At 48.7% G+C, this 15,807-nt stretch overlaps 1 protein-coding gene across 2 annotated transcripts in view; it reads left to right on the forward strand.

Annotated features, from left to right (window-relative positions):
- The window catches only part of Ap2a2 (adaptor related protein complex 2 subunit alpha 2), a 72,939-nt gene that overhangs the window by 48,404 nt on the left and 8,728 nt on the right, over nt 1-15,807 (forward strand). The window contains exons 7-15 of one of the 2 annotated variants that reach the window (XM_021217995.2): nt 1,812-1,920; nt 3,575-3,725; nt 4,823-4,991; nt 6,391-6,528; nt 11,222-11,404; nt 11,845-11,942; nt 12,163-12,394; nt 12,486-12,659; nt 14,977-15,140. In XM_021217995.2, the coding sequence (XP_021073654.1) occupies nt 1,812-1,920; nt 3,575-3,725; nt 4,823-4,991; nt 6,391-6,528; nt 11,222-11,404; nt 11,845-11,942; nt 12,163-12,394; nt 12,486-12,659; nt 14,977-15,140 (1,418 nt within the window). The remainder of the gene's footprint in view (nt 1-1,811; nt 1,921-3,574; nt 3,726-4,822; nt 4,992-6,390; nt 6,529-11,221; nt 11,405-11,844; nt 11,943-12,162; nt 12,395-12,485; nt 12,660-14,976; nt 15,141-15,807) is intronic. The other variant, XM_021218696.2, reaches the window with a different exon arrangement.

The following is a 15,807-nucleotide window of genomic DNA, read 5'->3' on the forward strand; positions in this document are numbered from 1 at the left end:
TGCTGTGGATAGTGCTGCTGTAAAGGTGGCTATGTAAATGTATCCTCTAGAAGCTTCTTTGTCTTTTGGGAGTAGACTTGCTGGATTAGATGCTAATTTTATTTTTGTAAAGGAACTGACATACTGTTTGCACAGCACCTGCACTATTTTACATTTCTAGCAACAGTACACAAAGGATCTATTTTTCCACATCCTCACTCATGTCTCACTGGGTATGTGTGTGCACATCATGACTCACGGAGGCCAGACAACAACTTTAGGAGTTGGTTCTCTTCCATTTTTAAAAAGGACTTGTTTTTATTTTAACTATGTGTCTGTCTGCATGTGGGTATGTGCATGTCAGTGCAGAGGCATCAGAGTCCCTGGAGTTACAGATAGTTGTGAGCTGCCTGGTATGGATACTGGGAGCCGAGCTTGGGGCCTCTAGAGAGCAGCACTGCTTTTGAACACCGAGCCATCTCTCTAGCTCCTCCCACATACGTGGGTTCAGGTTGTTAGGCTATGAGGCATTTTGCCCACCCATCCAGACTCCCTTTTTTTTGAGACAAGGTTTTGCTCTGTAGCCTAGGTTGGACTTGAGACCCTCCCCCCCCCCCAAGTGCTGGGATTATAGGTATGCACCACCATGCTAGTGTGCAAGTGTGCTTGATTTTGTTGGTTGTTTTCATCAGAGGTGTAGGGTGTGTCCTGTGATCTTGATCTGCATTTTCCTAGTGATAAAGTGGGGCATCTTTTCATTGCTCTTTGACTGTGTGCTCATCTCATCTGCGCAAGTGGCAAGGCCCACGTTTTTTGTTGCCTTACCCCCCTGGGAGGCAGTGTTGGGATTGAACCCTAGGCCTGTGTCTAGGCCTCTAGTCCCCACTTTATCTGAGGTGTGTGCTATTGACTGCACTAAGACCTGTAGAGTCTTCACTTTTTTCTTGGACTTCTCTATTGTGTTCTCCTACTTTGTTCCTGTTTATGCCTTCTTGTTGTCATTCTTCGTAAACATTTAGCATTTTCCTTGCCTTTCTGTTGTAAGTAAATGCATTTAAAGCTGCAGGTGTAACTGGAAAGCACACATAGGAAAGACACATCATATTGAGCCTTGTGTCTGCATTTCCCAGAGATGCGGTGGGGCTTGTTTTTGCCTGGCTTGGCTGCTTGCTATCCACATCTTTCCCTGTCTAGTTCTTTCCTGACTCTGCTACCTGTGGCAGGGCTGTCCACAACCTGAGTCCAGGCTAGTCTCATCAGGATGAACTTTCTAGAATATGTTTATTATGGCTGAAGATGCAAAACAACGAGGTGGGGAGGACGTGGGGCTGTGTGTGCGGATGAGATAGCTGTGGCAGCTGTGGTCATAGGCTTGGGGCCATGTTGGGTTAGAAGGTAGAGACTATGAGTAGAGCAAGTGCTGCCCGGCTTAGCAAGGCTCAGGCTGGGGCTTTGGGGTGTGGTCAGAACGTTTGTTTTCTAGCCCATGAAGAAAAGACTCATTCCTTCTTCAGGTATCAGTGTCTAGTACTAAGGGATGGTTGCTCTGTGTCTGTTGCTTGGAAGCAGCCTTGGTCATCTGTGCCTCAGGGCACCATAGCCTTTGTGCTGGCAGCATTTGCATATGTCCCTGAAGAGGGTGCATAGTCCCTTTCAGTGTGAGCTGATGTGGCCATGCCAGCTTCTCTTGGAGGGGAGACAGGAAGCAGTACTGGATATACCTAACACCTGAAAGCTTGTTCTCAGAGGTATGGCCCAGGGAGCCAGTGTGATGTTTCTGTAGTTCCCTGTGGGGTCTTGTGAGGACAGCCGCTCACTCCCCTGTTTTACAGATTGTGACGTCTGCATCAACAGATCTTCAGGATTATACGTACTACTTTGTCCCAGCTCCTTGGCTGTCAGTCAAGCTTCTGAGACTGCTGCAGTGCTACCCACCCCCAGGTAATGTTCCCCGAAGTCCTTCTGGGTGTTCTTGCAGCACTACCCACAAGTGACATGCTCCTACCCGCCTCCTTGGTGTTCCCTGAAGCACCTACTCCATGGTCACAGCTTCAGTTCACCGAGATTCTTCACAAGGGAGAATTTATTTCTGTAGTTGGATAAAATCTTTGTTTATTAGGAGGTGTTTCAGAGAGGGGTCAAGTTAGTGAAATGTTGGCATGGCAGACTCAAGTACCTGAGTTCAGTCTAAAACACCAGCATGCATAGTGGTGCATCCTCCAGCACAGAGGGGCAGACATGGAGGAGCTAATGTAAGCTACTACGAGTCTCATGTCCCAGTCAGAGATGCTATCTCAAAAATGTGGGTGGCTCCTGAGGAATGAGACTGACCTTTGTCCCCTCACACATGCACATACATCCACACGCAAGCTACTTGAGCATCATACACAAAGTTCACTGGGAGCCTTGGCTCTGTTCTGTCCTCTTCCTCCTCCTCTTTTAAAATTTTTAAATTAATTACAATAGTTTCTTTTTTTTTTTTTTTTTTTTTTTTTTAAAGATTGATTGATTGATTGTATTTATTTATTATATGTAAGTACACTGTAGCTGTCTTCAGACACTCCAGAAGAGGGCATCAGATCTTGTTACAGATGGTTGTGAGCCACCATGTGGTTGCTGGGATTTGAACTCCGGACCTTTGGAAGAGCAGTCGGGTGCTCTTACCCACTGAGCCATCTCACCAGCCCTACAATAGTTTCTTATTGTAGCCTAGACTGTCCTGGGATTCCCTATAATCCTGCCTCAACCTCCTAAGTGCTGGGATAACAGGCTCCTACCACTGTAACTGGTTTTTGTTTTAATAGCTTTTACCTTTACTCTCTCTGTGTGTGTGTGTGTGTGTGTGTGTGTGTGTGCACACACGCGTGCGTGTGCCTTGTGGTGCGGTGCTACAGCATGCATGTGGAGGTCCGAGGGCAACCTGTGGGAGTTGGTCCTTTTCTTCCACGTGTAGTTTATGAGGATTGAGCTCAGGTCATTATGCTTGATGACAAATGCCTTTATCCACTGAGTGGTCTCACTGGCCCTTATGTTTTTAATGAGACAGGGTCTTATGTAACTCAGTCTGACCTTGAACTTACTCTCTTTGAACTCCTAATCCTCCTGCCTCTGCCCTCTTAAGTGCTTTCTCATACAGGTGTGTACCACATGGCTGGCTTCAATTTTTTTGCTCATTGTCTTTTCCTTCTGCTTTGAACCAAATTAGAAATTTTCTTTCTCTTTATGTTGCTTTATATTTTTTCTCTGTTTCTGGGGTTGATAACCGAGAACAATGCCTCCTTGTCTCTGAAGCTCCTTAGAGGTTTTGCCCATAATTCTTGGATTTTATGACTAACACATTCTGTCTAAGTGCCATCTGAATTAGAAGCAGGTGTATTTACCACAGCTGCTCCATCCCTACCTCGTGTTTATGACACTGGAGCAGGGAGCTGTCCCATGACAATTTACAAATGCTCCCCGTCTTATCCGCAGCTGGGAATAATTGTCAAAGGCACCCATAGGACAGGCAGTGCCTCGGGACCCTCTTGGCTGGGTGTGGGGTTGGGCTGGTGGGATGAGTGCCTGGGAGCCCAGCCGACAGTTGTGTCTTGCCCAGAAGACCCTGCGGTGCGTGGCCGCCTGACTGAGTGCTTGGAGACCATCCTGAACAAGGCCCAGGAGCCACCCAAGTCCAAGAAGGTCCAGCACTCAAATGCCAAGAACGCTGTGCTGTTTGAGGCCATCAGCCTGATCATCCACCATGACAGGTGAGCCCTGTTAGCAGCACATCCCTCTGAGAGTCTGCAGGTGGAGGCTGGCAGTTGGCGTCTGTCTGTGCAGATGTTGACAGGTGTCTCTATTCTAGCCTTGGTCTGTGCTCCTCTCAATTCTTGAGCTCATGTGAGCTCTCTGGCCCCAGGACATTGCCACTAGATACTTTTATAGCTGTGGAATCTTCCCTAGAGCTACTTTTTTGCTTCTGAGTATTACAAGAAGCTTCTTTGAAAGGAAGGGACACCCATGTGACTTTTGCTGCTCAGAGAGACAGCACTCCAGTATTCTGGGGTCTCCTGGGGCAATGGTAGTGATGACTCCCAGCTTCTGTACAGGGTCATGGTTGGGTCACAGGCAGTGGTTGTCATACACAGTGCAGGCATCTTGCTTCTGCTCTTTTATGCTCAGTCCTGGTTGTGTGCCCTTATGTATGCCCGTGGCACTGCTCTCTGGGTCTGTGCCAGAGGCTGTAGCAGACAGAACTCGAGCCTGTTTGGAACCAGCTGTTAGATAAATGTTGCTGTGACAAAAGCAGTCTGCCAAATTGGAGCAGGGTTAAAAATGGACTGTAAAAAACAAAACTTAGGGTGTAAGGGGGAGCAAACTAAGAAACGTATGTAAGAGGGAATGTTGATGGTTTAGCCCATGTTCCACATTCACAGCCCTCGTTACTCACTGTCTGCCTTAGCCTGGTCCAGTTTCCTGCATGGCTGCTGTCCAACTCACTTTCCTGGACACAACAAAAGAAAGTGAAGCCTTGGCCTACCAGAGCTTTCCAGAGTCCACTCTGGAGTAGAGGAGATCCTGCAGATTCATTAGAAAGTCACCCCTTCTCTGCACCCCTCATTATAGCACCCTGTCCTCTGTCACTTCACACTGCCCTTCACTCCTCACCTCGCATCCTCCCTGAACCTGCCATCTGTCCTATGCACCACCTCTTCCAGCTCCTCCCGCTGGGCCTCCTCTCACCACTGCACTGCCTTCTCACAGCGCCTCTCCACTGCATCCGTCCTTACTGTGTCCTCTTCTGTAGCTCACAGCCCTCCCTGACTATTTTCCCCCTCCTTATCATGTCCCCTGCTCCTTGCAGTGAGCCAAACTTGCTCGTCCGTGCCTGCAACCAGCTGGGACAGTTCCTGCAGCACCGAGAGACGAACCTACGCTACCTGGCTCTGGAGAGCATGTGCACACTGGCCAGCTCTGAGTTCTCTCACGAGGCCGTCAAGACTCACATTGAGACAGTCATCAATGCCTTGAAGGTGTGCTCCTTGTTGGTCATGTGTCGCTGCCTTCATGTGGAGGCCGGAAGACTAAGAGGTGCTTCCTGTGGCACCCAAGATGAGTCCATTCAAGCTGTCTGGATCACAGTGTTTGCCTGGCGACCGTCCCTTGCTGGCATTTGGGGTGAACGCAGCAGTTGGGCGAGAAAGCTGTCCACCTTCCTGCAGTGCAGCCGTGCCTGCTCTCCTCAAAGACGTAGCCCCTGGGGACAGAGCTCCAGCCGAGGGCCTTTAGCTGAGTGTCTCCGTTGTGGGAACAGCTCCAGCTGAGCACATTTATGTCTCATGGAATGATTTCATGTGACACCTGCTTGGAGTCCACATAGTGTAGTTAGTAAACAGAAATAGTTTTCTTTGCTAGAAAAATGAAATATTTTGTATTTATCTCCAGGACCGTTTACCTTTTACAAAACAAAATTCCTTGTCAAGGATTCTAGATTCTTTCAAAGATTAGAATTCCAGAATTTAAAGCACCTAGCTGAGGTTACCTGGTCTCTTACCTCCTCCTGAGTGTGAGAGGGACCCTGGTAGTGTGTTCCTCTGGCATGGCACACACTGTCTACTTTGCCTGCATGTTAGCTTACATGTTATGTTAGTTCATTAGTGAACCATACATGTAAGACCCTTCATCTCAGTGAGTCTTGAGCTGTAGTGAAGCAGGACTGGCCCTTATCTGCATTCTTGTGTAAATCAACAGGCATTTTGGTGTCTGTCTTGAACACAAGGCTGCAGTTTTCTAGATCTGGCTGGGTGTCTGCTCCAGTCGTTCTCTTCCATCACAGAGACAAGTCTCAGTCTCTCTAACCTTCGTTAGGTGCCCTCTGTCTTGCACTGGGCATTCTGCACTGTCCACCACTGCAGGAGCTACAAATGGCTGCGCCGTGCTACTCAAGCACTGTGTGTAGTGGGTCTCTCCTGTGCCACCTGGAGAGGGGCTCAAGAACCTTGGAATCAGCTCCCAGGCAACACGGAAGGTGCTGGTCTGTGCCTACACAATGGAGAAGCCTCAGTGGCCTGCTCATTAGACCAGAGTGTGGTCCTCAGAAGAACTGGTTAGGGAGGAGGGAGAGTGAACAGACAGAGCTAGAACTGGTCACGCTGAGTGGACTAAGTATGGGGGAACAGAGCAGTGTGTTGTGTGTGGGTTCCAAGTGGCCTAAACTGTTGGGCCCCACATATAGATAGTAAGGGGTCCCAGTAAGGGGTTTGGGGATGGGTCAGCACCCTGCCCGATGGGGCCAGTGCTGTGGGGTGCACCAAGACAGCTCCTATGGAACAAATACATCTAGACTCATAGACTCATATATAGCAGTGGTTAGCTACTGTCCACCAACCTGTGATTTGTAGAAGTGGCTCTGACTCTGTCTTTTTTTCTCAGACGGAAAGAGACGTGAGTGTGAGGCAGCGGGCAGTGGACCTGCTCTATGCCATGTGTGACCGGAGCAACGCCCAGCAGATTGTGGCGGAGATGCTGAGCTACCTAGAAACGGCTGACTACTCCATCCGAGAGGAAATTGTGAGTCCTGCAGCCTGAGGGGCTGTCCAGCCTGCTCCCTACTCTGGACATGAATTCTAGTGGATAGTTGCTGGGTGGTTTTAGTGCCTGACAGGCTTGCATGAGTGTCTGTGAGACAGTAGATAACAGATTCCTTGGCATCAGCTTCCTTGTCTAGCCTTCCAGTGTAGACATCTGGCAGTTCAGGGTGTGGTCATCTGTGCCAGGTGATGAGCTAATATTCATTCTCCAAGATGGTCGTATATTTTGAACATGTAGTTGCTGCTGGTTAGGTTTTCTTGGTGTCATTTGGCATATTAGAGGTCAATGTTTAAGCTGTTGTCAGCTCTATGCAGCGTTGGTTTCAAGTGGACTCTGGTCAGTCAGAGGGTCATGCACACCTAACCATTGTTGTAGTCCAGCAAATTGCTTACATGAGACCACTGTGTCTTAGAGAAGAAACAGGCAGGTGCATGACCACAGACGAGAAGCTCTGGCTTGCCTCACTTGGTATAACACTGGTCTCTCCATGCCTCTGGACCTAGAGTGACAATATATAGGGAATAAGGGTGGGGCAGCAGCTGCTACTGTGAGCATAGCTTCTCTATGTGTCACTCTGGAAGCAGAGTGCAATTGGAGGCTTCCTGAAGAACTAGTAGACAGAAGGGGCAGTGTGGGCATTGGCTGGATTGCCTCACAGGGCCATGTGGCAGGGGTCTGACGAGGAAGGGCTAAGTGGGCTAGGGGCTCATTCTGAGTTGTTTCTTGACCATGCTGTTCTCCAAGGAAGGCCTGAAAGAGATCAAGAAGGCTTCCTGGAGGTGGTAACTAGCTGAGCTATGGACTAAGAAATGAGGTGCTAGGAGGGGGCTGCATGGGGTCGAAGCTGCACCTCACTCCCGGCAGGTGGTGCTGAGGGCAGAGGCCTTGGCTACTCAGTGAAAGCCTTGATGTTTTGTGTTGTTCTGTGTTAGTATGCACTTGTATGTCCTCTGGCATGTGTGTGGAGGTCAGGAATTGTTATTTTCTCTTCTACATGGGTTCTGGGACTAAACTCAGGTCATCAGATGAGATAGCAAACACTGGACACTGCTGAACCATCTTGCTTCTCCTTGAGATGATTTTAAAAGATTACAGTTTTAGAGTTTCTGACCCAAGATTGGGTAGACTGCAAGCCACATGCTTTGACACATTGCATGTGATAAAAGCAGGGAACAAATGGTGGAGCAGACTGCTTACCCTGAGCCCAGGACGCAGACTCAAAATGAGACCACAGTCCCACAGCCCCCCTTCAGTAACAGCAGGACCCCAACTGATCCCCCTCCTTCAAAGTCTCACCTCCACCTACCGTGCTGCTCTGGGAACATTGGAGAACATTCAAGATTCAGCCGAGGCAGGCAGTGCGGGCATAGGGGCCCCTGTATGTATGGAAGGGTTGGCCTTGTTTGGGATGTGGCTGGACATGTGGCTTGCAGCTTTGTCCAGGTTCTCAGTCACCCTCATTGGATTGCTCTTGGTGTTCTCAGCAGAGGTGCAGTGGCATCTGTCAGTGCAGATGTGTTGGTTTGCCCTCTAACCCCTTTTTTTCTTTCCTATTGAAAACAACTTTTTCCCCACACAATATTGTTCATGTTTTCTCCCTCCTGTTACTCCCACACTCTTCCCACCTCCCTACTTCTATGTTCTGCTTTTCTCTTCACCTTTTTATCTTTTATTTTTGAGATTATAATTACATTTTTCTTTCTCCTTCTCAGCCTGCCCATATAACCCTTCCTATCCTTCAAATTAATGACCTCTTTTTTATTGCTATTGCATTTATATGTGTATATAAATACAAATATAATATATATGTATATATTTCTACATACGTATACATCCTAAATAAATCCTGTTTAGTTCATATAACGTTGCTTGTATGTTTTCAGGGCTGCCCTTCAGCAGTGAACAGAGGACTGGTGTGCTCCTCCCTGGGAGGACCACCTCTCCCACTCCCTGCTCCTCCTGGGAAGCCTGCCTCCCCCATTTCCGTTTTCCTCCGTTGCCTGTAGTTGTTTGTGTAGGGTTGAGGCCTTGCAGGCTTTTCTTGTCCACTCTGGCGTGTCTTTAGTACGGTCATTGGTCAGCTCATTTTGGCTGTCATGTTGGTGAGACTCTATGGGGCAGCTTCTGACATTCCTAGGAGACGCAGTGTCACAGCAAACTCCTGATCCGCTGGTCTTACATTCTTTTCTCTCCTGCAGTGTTCTGAGTCAGCAGGGGTGGAGCTTCTAGGTAGGCATCAGTCTGACTTCTGTGTTTGAGGAGATCTGTGAGTATTGTCGTCAGCAGCAGGGTCTTTCCATCAGTTGGAGAGAGCAGCCGGTAGATGTCTGGGGGACTTCCCTTTGGCCAACAGCTCAACAAGACGTAACCCATTTCTGGCACTTGGTGGCACAAGATGTCTAGTTGGAGCATTGTTCTCTGTTATTTGGTGGCTTCATTTAGATTCCTTTTATATTTATATATTTTTGGAGTTATCTACAATTAAATTTCAATATGCTTTTTCAAATGGCCTTTAGTGTTAGTTGTCCCCGTATTTCCTCCTGTACCCTTCCTTCCTTCCGCCCTGTTAACCCTACTATTTCAGTTTCCTCTTTATCTCTTCATAACACTATATTCTTTTTTTTATTGGTTATTTTATTTATAACTGGCACTGTTATAAATACCTGAGAGGTGAGACCTCTCAGGAGGCAGCTATACCAGGCAGGCTTCTGTCAGCAAGCACTTATTGGCGTCACCAGTAGTGTCTGGGTTTGGTGTCTTCAGATGGGATGAATCCCTAGGTGGGGCAGTCTCTGGAATGGCCTTTCCTTCAGTCTCTGCTTCACTCTTTGTCCCTGCATTTCCTTTTGACAGGAGAAATTCAGGATTGATATTTTTGAGGTGGGTGGGTGGCCCCATCCCTCAACTGGGAGCCGTGCCTATCCACTGGATGTGGTCTCTACAGGTTCTAGCTCCCCTTTGTTGGGTATTTCGGCTAATGTCCTCCTTCTTGGGTTCCTGGCATTTGGGACTTTCTTAGTGGCTATCGCCAAGTCCTCCCTCCCATAACACTATATTCTATTTCCCCTTCCTTGGGAAATCCTATCCTCCCCCTAGACCTTTTGATATGACTAGGTGCCAAAACTCTGTCATTTGGATTGTAGCATGCATATCACATACTGAGGGCTTAAAAACTAATATCAGCATATAAGTGAAGGCATGGATGTCTTTTGGGGTCGGGGTTACTTCACTCAGGATGATTGTTCTTTCTAGCTCTTTCCATTTACCTGTGAATTCATAATTTCATTTTTCTTACCAGCTGGATAATACTCCATTGTGTAATATAAATGTACCACCTTTTCTTTATCCATTCATCTGGACGTCTAGGTTGTTTCCAATTCCTGGCTGTTATGAATAGAGCAGCAGTGGCCATGAAGAGTGAATCTTTAGTAGTAGGACATAGAATCCTTTGGCTATATACCCAACAGTGGTATAGCTGGGTCTTTTGGGGTTTTTTTTGAGACACGCCTTCTCTGTGTAGCCCCAGCTGCCCTGAAACTTGATGTAAACCAGGCTGTCCTCAAACCCACAGAGATCTGTCCCAAGAGCTGGAATCTGAGGTTTACAGCCCCATGCCTGGCTTGCATTACTGGATCTTGAGATAGAACTATTTATTTCTAGTTTCTTGAGGTTCTGAGGAACTACCACATTGATTTCCTTAGAGGCAGTGTAAGTTTATACCTCATGAGCCATGAATAAGTACCCCCCTTCCCCTGAATCCTTGCCAGCCTGAGCTGTCATTTGTTTTATTGATCTTGGACATTCTGACTGAGGTAGATGAAATCTCAAAGTACTTTTAATTTACATTTCCTGGATGGCTGAAGATGTTTCTTCAAGTACTTCTCAACCATTTGTGTTTCCTCTTTCTTGTTTCTAGTTTTAAACTGGATTTTTTTGTTTTATAATTTTGCTGTTGTTGTTGTTTATATATATTTTAGATACACGTTATTCCATTCTATAACTTTGCTGGAGTGATTGATTGGTGGTGCCCTTGCCATATAGAAGCTTTTAAGCTTTAAGAGGCCCTGCTTATTAATTATTGTTTTTAGTGCCCAGGCATTTAGTTGGGGCTTGTCCACAGTTTGAGAGGGTCAGTCCATGAGCATCGTGGGGGAGAGTGTGGCGGCAGGCATGGCCACTGGAGCTGGAGCTCAGAGCTCCCATGACCTGCTAGTAGTGAAAACCTCAAAGCCCATCCGCAGGTGCCCCGCCTCTAACAAAGCCACACCCACTCTAAGGCTTCCCGAGGAGCTTAACTGGGACCAAACGTTAAAACATAAGAGTTTATGGGGACCATACATAGGTTCATTCAAACCTCCACACTCTGCAAGTGTCATGGAGTCAGGGAGGTAAGGAGATGCAGGGCTGGAGTGTGGCTGACCTCGACAGATGGTCTTGAGTGTTAGCATCTTGTTTCAGGTGCAGCTGTTGTGCTCAGTAGCATTGTTCTGTGTCCCTGAGGTCTTTCTCTCCTGGGTCTGCTTCTCTCCACTCTGGGCTGTGGCCTCTGAAGATCTGAAGATCCTGTCTACCCTGAGCTCTAGGACCTTCTGCAGCCTGGCATAGGCTCGTGTGCCAGCCTGTTTTTGGTGTCCTGGATCGCACCTGCCTGAGGGCCCTGTCTTCCCCACAGGTGCTGAAGGTGGCCATCCTGGCTGAGAAGTATGCAGTGGACTACACTTGGTATGTGGACACCATCCTCAACCTCATCAGAATCGCAGGGGACTATGTGAGCGAGGAGGTGTGGTACCGTGTCATCCAGATTGTCATCAATCGTGATGATGTGCAGGGCTATGCTGCCAAGACGGTGTTTGAGGTATGGTGGGGAAGGGTGGGTACTGTCACTGGGGCAGGTCACTTGAGGGAACAGAGATGGGTTTCGGGAGTGATTATTGCTCCCATCTGCAGTTCTGTCCTTTTTTGCACTAATGCCCCCCTCCCCCCAAGCTACAGGTTCCTCTCAGCTTAATCTCCAAAACCATATTAGGGCTGAGGCAATTGGCTTTTGAGTGGCCTACTGGCTGTCCTGCTTTATCTCAGGGGACTCTATGGACAGCCAGTCACCTTGCTGCTGGGCCCCTTTGCTGTTGGCACTGCAGCAGCTTTAGGAAGCCAGGGTCTGCCAAAGCTTTAGGGGAGGCTCTCACTGGCACAAAATACACCTTGCAAGGAAGGGCCCAACCGCCTTTGCTATGGCTTCACTTTGTGTCAGCTGACTTTTCTGTGGCCTAGCTCCTGGTGTTCCCTCTTTCACAGGCATTGCAGGCTCCAGCATGTCATGAGAACTTGGTCAAAGTGGGCGGCTACATCCTGGGGGAGTTTGGAAACTTGATAGCTGGGGACCCACGATCCAGGTAAAAGACCCCAGGGATCAGGAGTATGTACTGCACTGGACTGCCCTACTCCCTACACTGCTTTGACAGCCTGAGGGAGGAGGAGTCCCCTGCACTGGGAGCCTCAAGGAGGCTCTGCTTTCCATATGGTCCCCACGAGAGGTGCAGGCTGAGCACAAGGCAGCACACGGGACAGATGAGATAGTGTGACTCCCCATTTGTGCTCTCTGCCCCTCTTAAGCCCTCTGATCCAGTTCAACCTGCTCCACTCCAAGTTCCACTTGTGCAGCGTCCCCACTCGGGCACTCCTGCTGTCCACCTACATCAAGTTCGTGAACCTCTTTCCAGAGGTAAAGGCTACCATTCAGGACGTGCTGCGCAGTGACAGCCAGCTGAAGAATGCAGATGTGGAGCTGCAGCAGCGGGCTGTGGAGTACCTGCGACTGAGCACTGTCGCCAGCACTGACATCCTGGTGCGGGCTCCTGGTTGGGCTGTTTGGTGCTGGGCCACTGGGCTGGTGCTGGGTGTCAGGATGTCACACCAACTTCTAATCCTTCCAACAGGCAACTGTCCTGGAGGAAATGCCACCTTTCCCTGAGCGTGAGTCCTCCATCTTGGCCAAGCTGAAGAAGAAGAAAGGCCCAAGCACAGTGACTGACCTGGAGGAGACCAAGCGGGAGCGAAGCATCGATGTGAATGGGGGCCCTGAGCCTGTTCCAGCCAGTACCAGTGCTGCGGTGGGTCCCTGCCACTACATGCCTGGAGCCCATCAAGGCCCCATATCCCCAGGGTTGGGATTAGCAGGATGCCTGTGAGAAAGCTTGTGTTTAGGTTCTGAGAGTCCAGTGGAGTCCAGCCCTAGGCATGTGGTCAGGCGTGCCCTTGAGCCTAGGATCTCCAGGACAGCTTATTCTATGAGACCAGGTTACGACTTCTTGGGACAAGGCCAACACCTGTGGCTCTCTGTGGTAACTTATTTTTAGATCTGAGGCTACACACTTTTTCTGTAAGAGGCCTGGTGTGTGTTCTCCATTGATTTAGAACGGCTTGCCCTTTGCCTCTTGAAGGTTTCCTGTACTGACTGAAATGGAACAAACTTCCCCTTGATGTTGCAAAATGAGACTATTTCTGTGGATGGAAGTATGCAACATCTGATATTCACTGGTGGGAAGTACCACTTGGAGCGCTTCCTTACTGTCTTTCTCCAACTAAAGGAGGAGTAGGAATGTGGTTTTGTGACCAGCGTGGCCCCAAGCCACTGTAGATGTGCTTCATCAGATGTGGTTGTAGGCTTTTCTGGTGGCTCTTCTCTGGACAGCTTCTGTGGCCCCATCCCATTTGGGGACACTACCTGAGAAAGGACAACTGTGCTGTTGCCTGTGGTGGCCCTTCAGAAAGAGTTATGTAGCCACATGAGAGGGCCCAGGAGAGCACATTGTCCCTAGCATCCCCTTCCTTCTTTGTGTTGTCCAGCAGCAACAATTAGGACTTGTGTCTCTTGCATGACAAAGACTTTGGGTATGTCATTTATTTGAAGTACACTCATACACACTGTCACATGCCTGCATGTGCACTTAGACAAAGCCCAGCATATTCCAGCCTTTTCACATAGATTTCCACACACCTGCAGCATTCTTTGCTGAGGCTCAGTTCGAGGCCTGGCCCTATTGGAAGGAGTTTCTGTAGCTGGGACAGACTGTTGCTACCTGTGTGCAGGGTGCATGCAGCCACTGAGTATGTGCTGCTGTGCTGTATTAGAATGGATTTGGGATCTAGTTTCATGATGTTTGCCATTGTAAATACCCAGTAGGATGTTAAGTCATTCACAGTGACTCTTGAAGGCAGGGGCTCATGTCAGCAGCAGCCCTCATTTATAGACTAGCTGGGGAGTGCTGTGGACCACACACAGATGTGTATGTCAGCTGTGGTGTGGCATGGGCACCTTTGGGTAAGTCAGGTCTGGGAGTAAATGTGGGCTTTCAAGCTGTGCCCTTGTCTTGTGTGATGCTGTAACTTTAAGGGCTGTTTGTTTGAGACAGGGTTTCTTTTGTAGCCCTGGCTGTCCTGGAACTCATTGTATGGACTAGGCCTTAAACTGAGAGATCCTCCCCTGCCTCTGCCTTCTGAGTGCTGGGGTTAAAGGCGTGTGCCACCACTGCCTGGCTTCAAGGATTCTTCGTGTGCTTTTTGCCTAGGCTGAAAAGCAAGGGTTTTGTAGGAAGTGTGTGTGCTTGTTTATCTGCCTCCTCATAACTGCCCTGGACTTAGTCCTGAGCCAAGGATGCACCCAAGCAAGTCGCTTGCTTACCTTCGCTTCTTTTTATTTGGTTTTTGAATCTTAACAGGTTTATTACTTTGTTCTTTGATGATTTCATGTGCGTATAGTACATACCGAGTACTCTACTTCACCCTCTTACCCCCTTCCTTCCTACACACTTCTTCCTTTCATTCCTGTCAACAGTCAGTCGTGGATGAGGGACAGGAGGGTTGACAGGGAGTGGTGGAGTCATTGTCTTGATTGTTTATCATAAGCCCACCAGGCTCCACTAGATGACTCCAAATTCAGGGTTAAACAGATGGCCTATAATCTCATAAACCAAGTCTTCATATTGTAGCCTGATTTACTGTGCAGTCCAGGCTAGCCTAGAACTTGCTATGTAGCAGAGGATAACCCATAACTCTCTGTTCTCCTGCTTCTACCATGTGCAAGCTTTACTCTGTTTGCATAGTTGAGAGTGATGTGCATGCACTTATTTCTTAAGCCATACCTTTTTTAGAGCTTTGTTATTTTTTTGTCAAATAGCCACTTGTGGGGAAAATGCAGGTGATTTTCTAGTTTTATAAAATTATGATGGTATTATGAATGAATGTCTTCATCTGGCCTCGGGGGTAGGCTTGCTTTGTAGGTAGGTAACCAGCAGCTCTCACTTGCTCTCTGCAGTCTCTGGATTGGCTCCTCTCCCCACTCCCAGTAGACCTTGGAGTAGACGCAGGGCTCTGTGGGGCTAAGGTGCCCAACTGTCCATGCTGATGCTCCCTTCTCTTCTCTTCCAGTCCACACCTTCTCCGTCGGCAGACCTGCTGGGTCTGGGGGCCGTTCCCCCTGCTCCCACAGGGCCCCCTCCCTCCTCTGGCGGTGGGCTACTGGTGGACGTGTTCTCAGACTCAGCTTCTGCAGTTGCACCTCTTGCACCCGGCTCTGAAGACAACTTTGCCAGGTAGCCCAGTTTCTGAGTACTGCTTGGGAGACGGGGTGGGCCCTGCATCTCATTGGTGACGTTGTGCTTGATCCCTTGCACCTAAGGATACTATTAGAGAGGGTGGGCAGTGTTCTTCTAGACAGACAGCACTTGGGTGGCCGCGCTTTGTTTCAGAGTTGATGACACATCTCCTATTTCTTTTCTGTGGGGTGTTTGGTAAATACTCTGAGCCTGCCTCTCTCTCTCTCTCTCTCTCTCTCTCTCTCTCTCTCTCTCTCTCTCTCTCTCATTTTTTGTCTGCCGATGGCACCTACCATCTTTAAGGAAGTCCCCTCAGCTCTGGGTAGATAGCTCTGCCTTTTCACCACAGTCTCAGGCGCTTGCTGACCCCATAGTGTCTTCTGCTTACCTGCTGCGCCTGGTCTAGCTGCTTTTTCTGGTTTCCATTTTTAAAGGTTTGGGATCACTTTCCTTCTTCCTTGGCTTATTTTGCCAGCTTCCCTGCTGTTCCTTACCCTGCTTTTGTTCTGGTCCATGGGTGGGGCTCCTCACTTGTGCCCTCCAGTGGCAGTGTATTTCTACCTGGGGAGATGAGAATGCATCTTAAGATGGCCTTTGTTTCCTGCCTGGAGATGATACCAGCATTCTTGTGATCTTAGGGTGTTTGTTTCCTTGTATTCATTTT

This window comes from Mus pahari, chromosome 1 (assembly GCF_900095145.1).
Source record: "Mus pahari chromosome 1, PAHARI_EIJ_v1.1, whole genome shotgun sequence".
Lineage (NCBI taxonomy): Eukaryota > Metazoa > Chordata > Mammalia > Rodentia > Muridae > Mus > Mus pahari.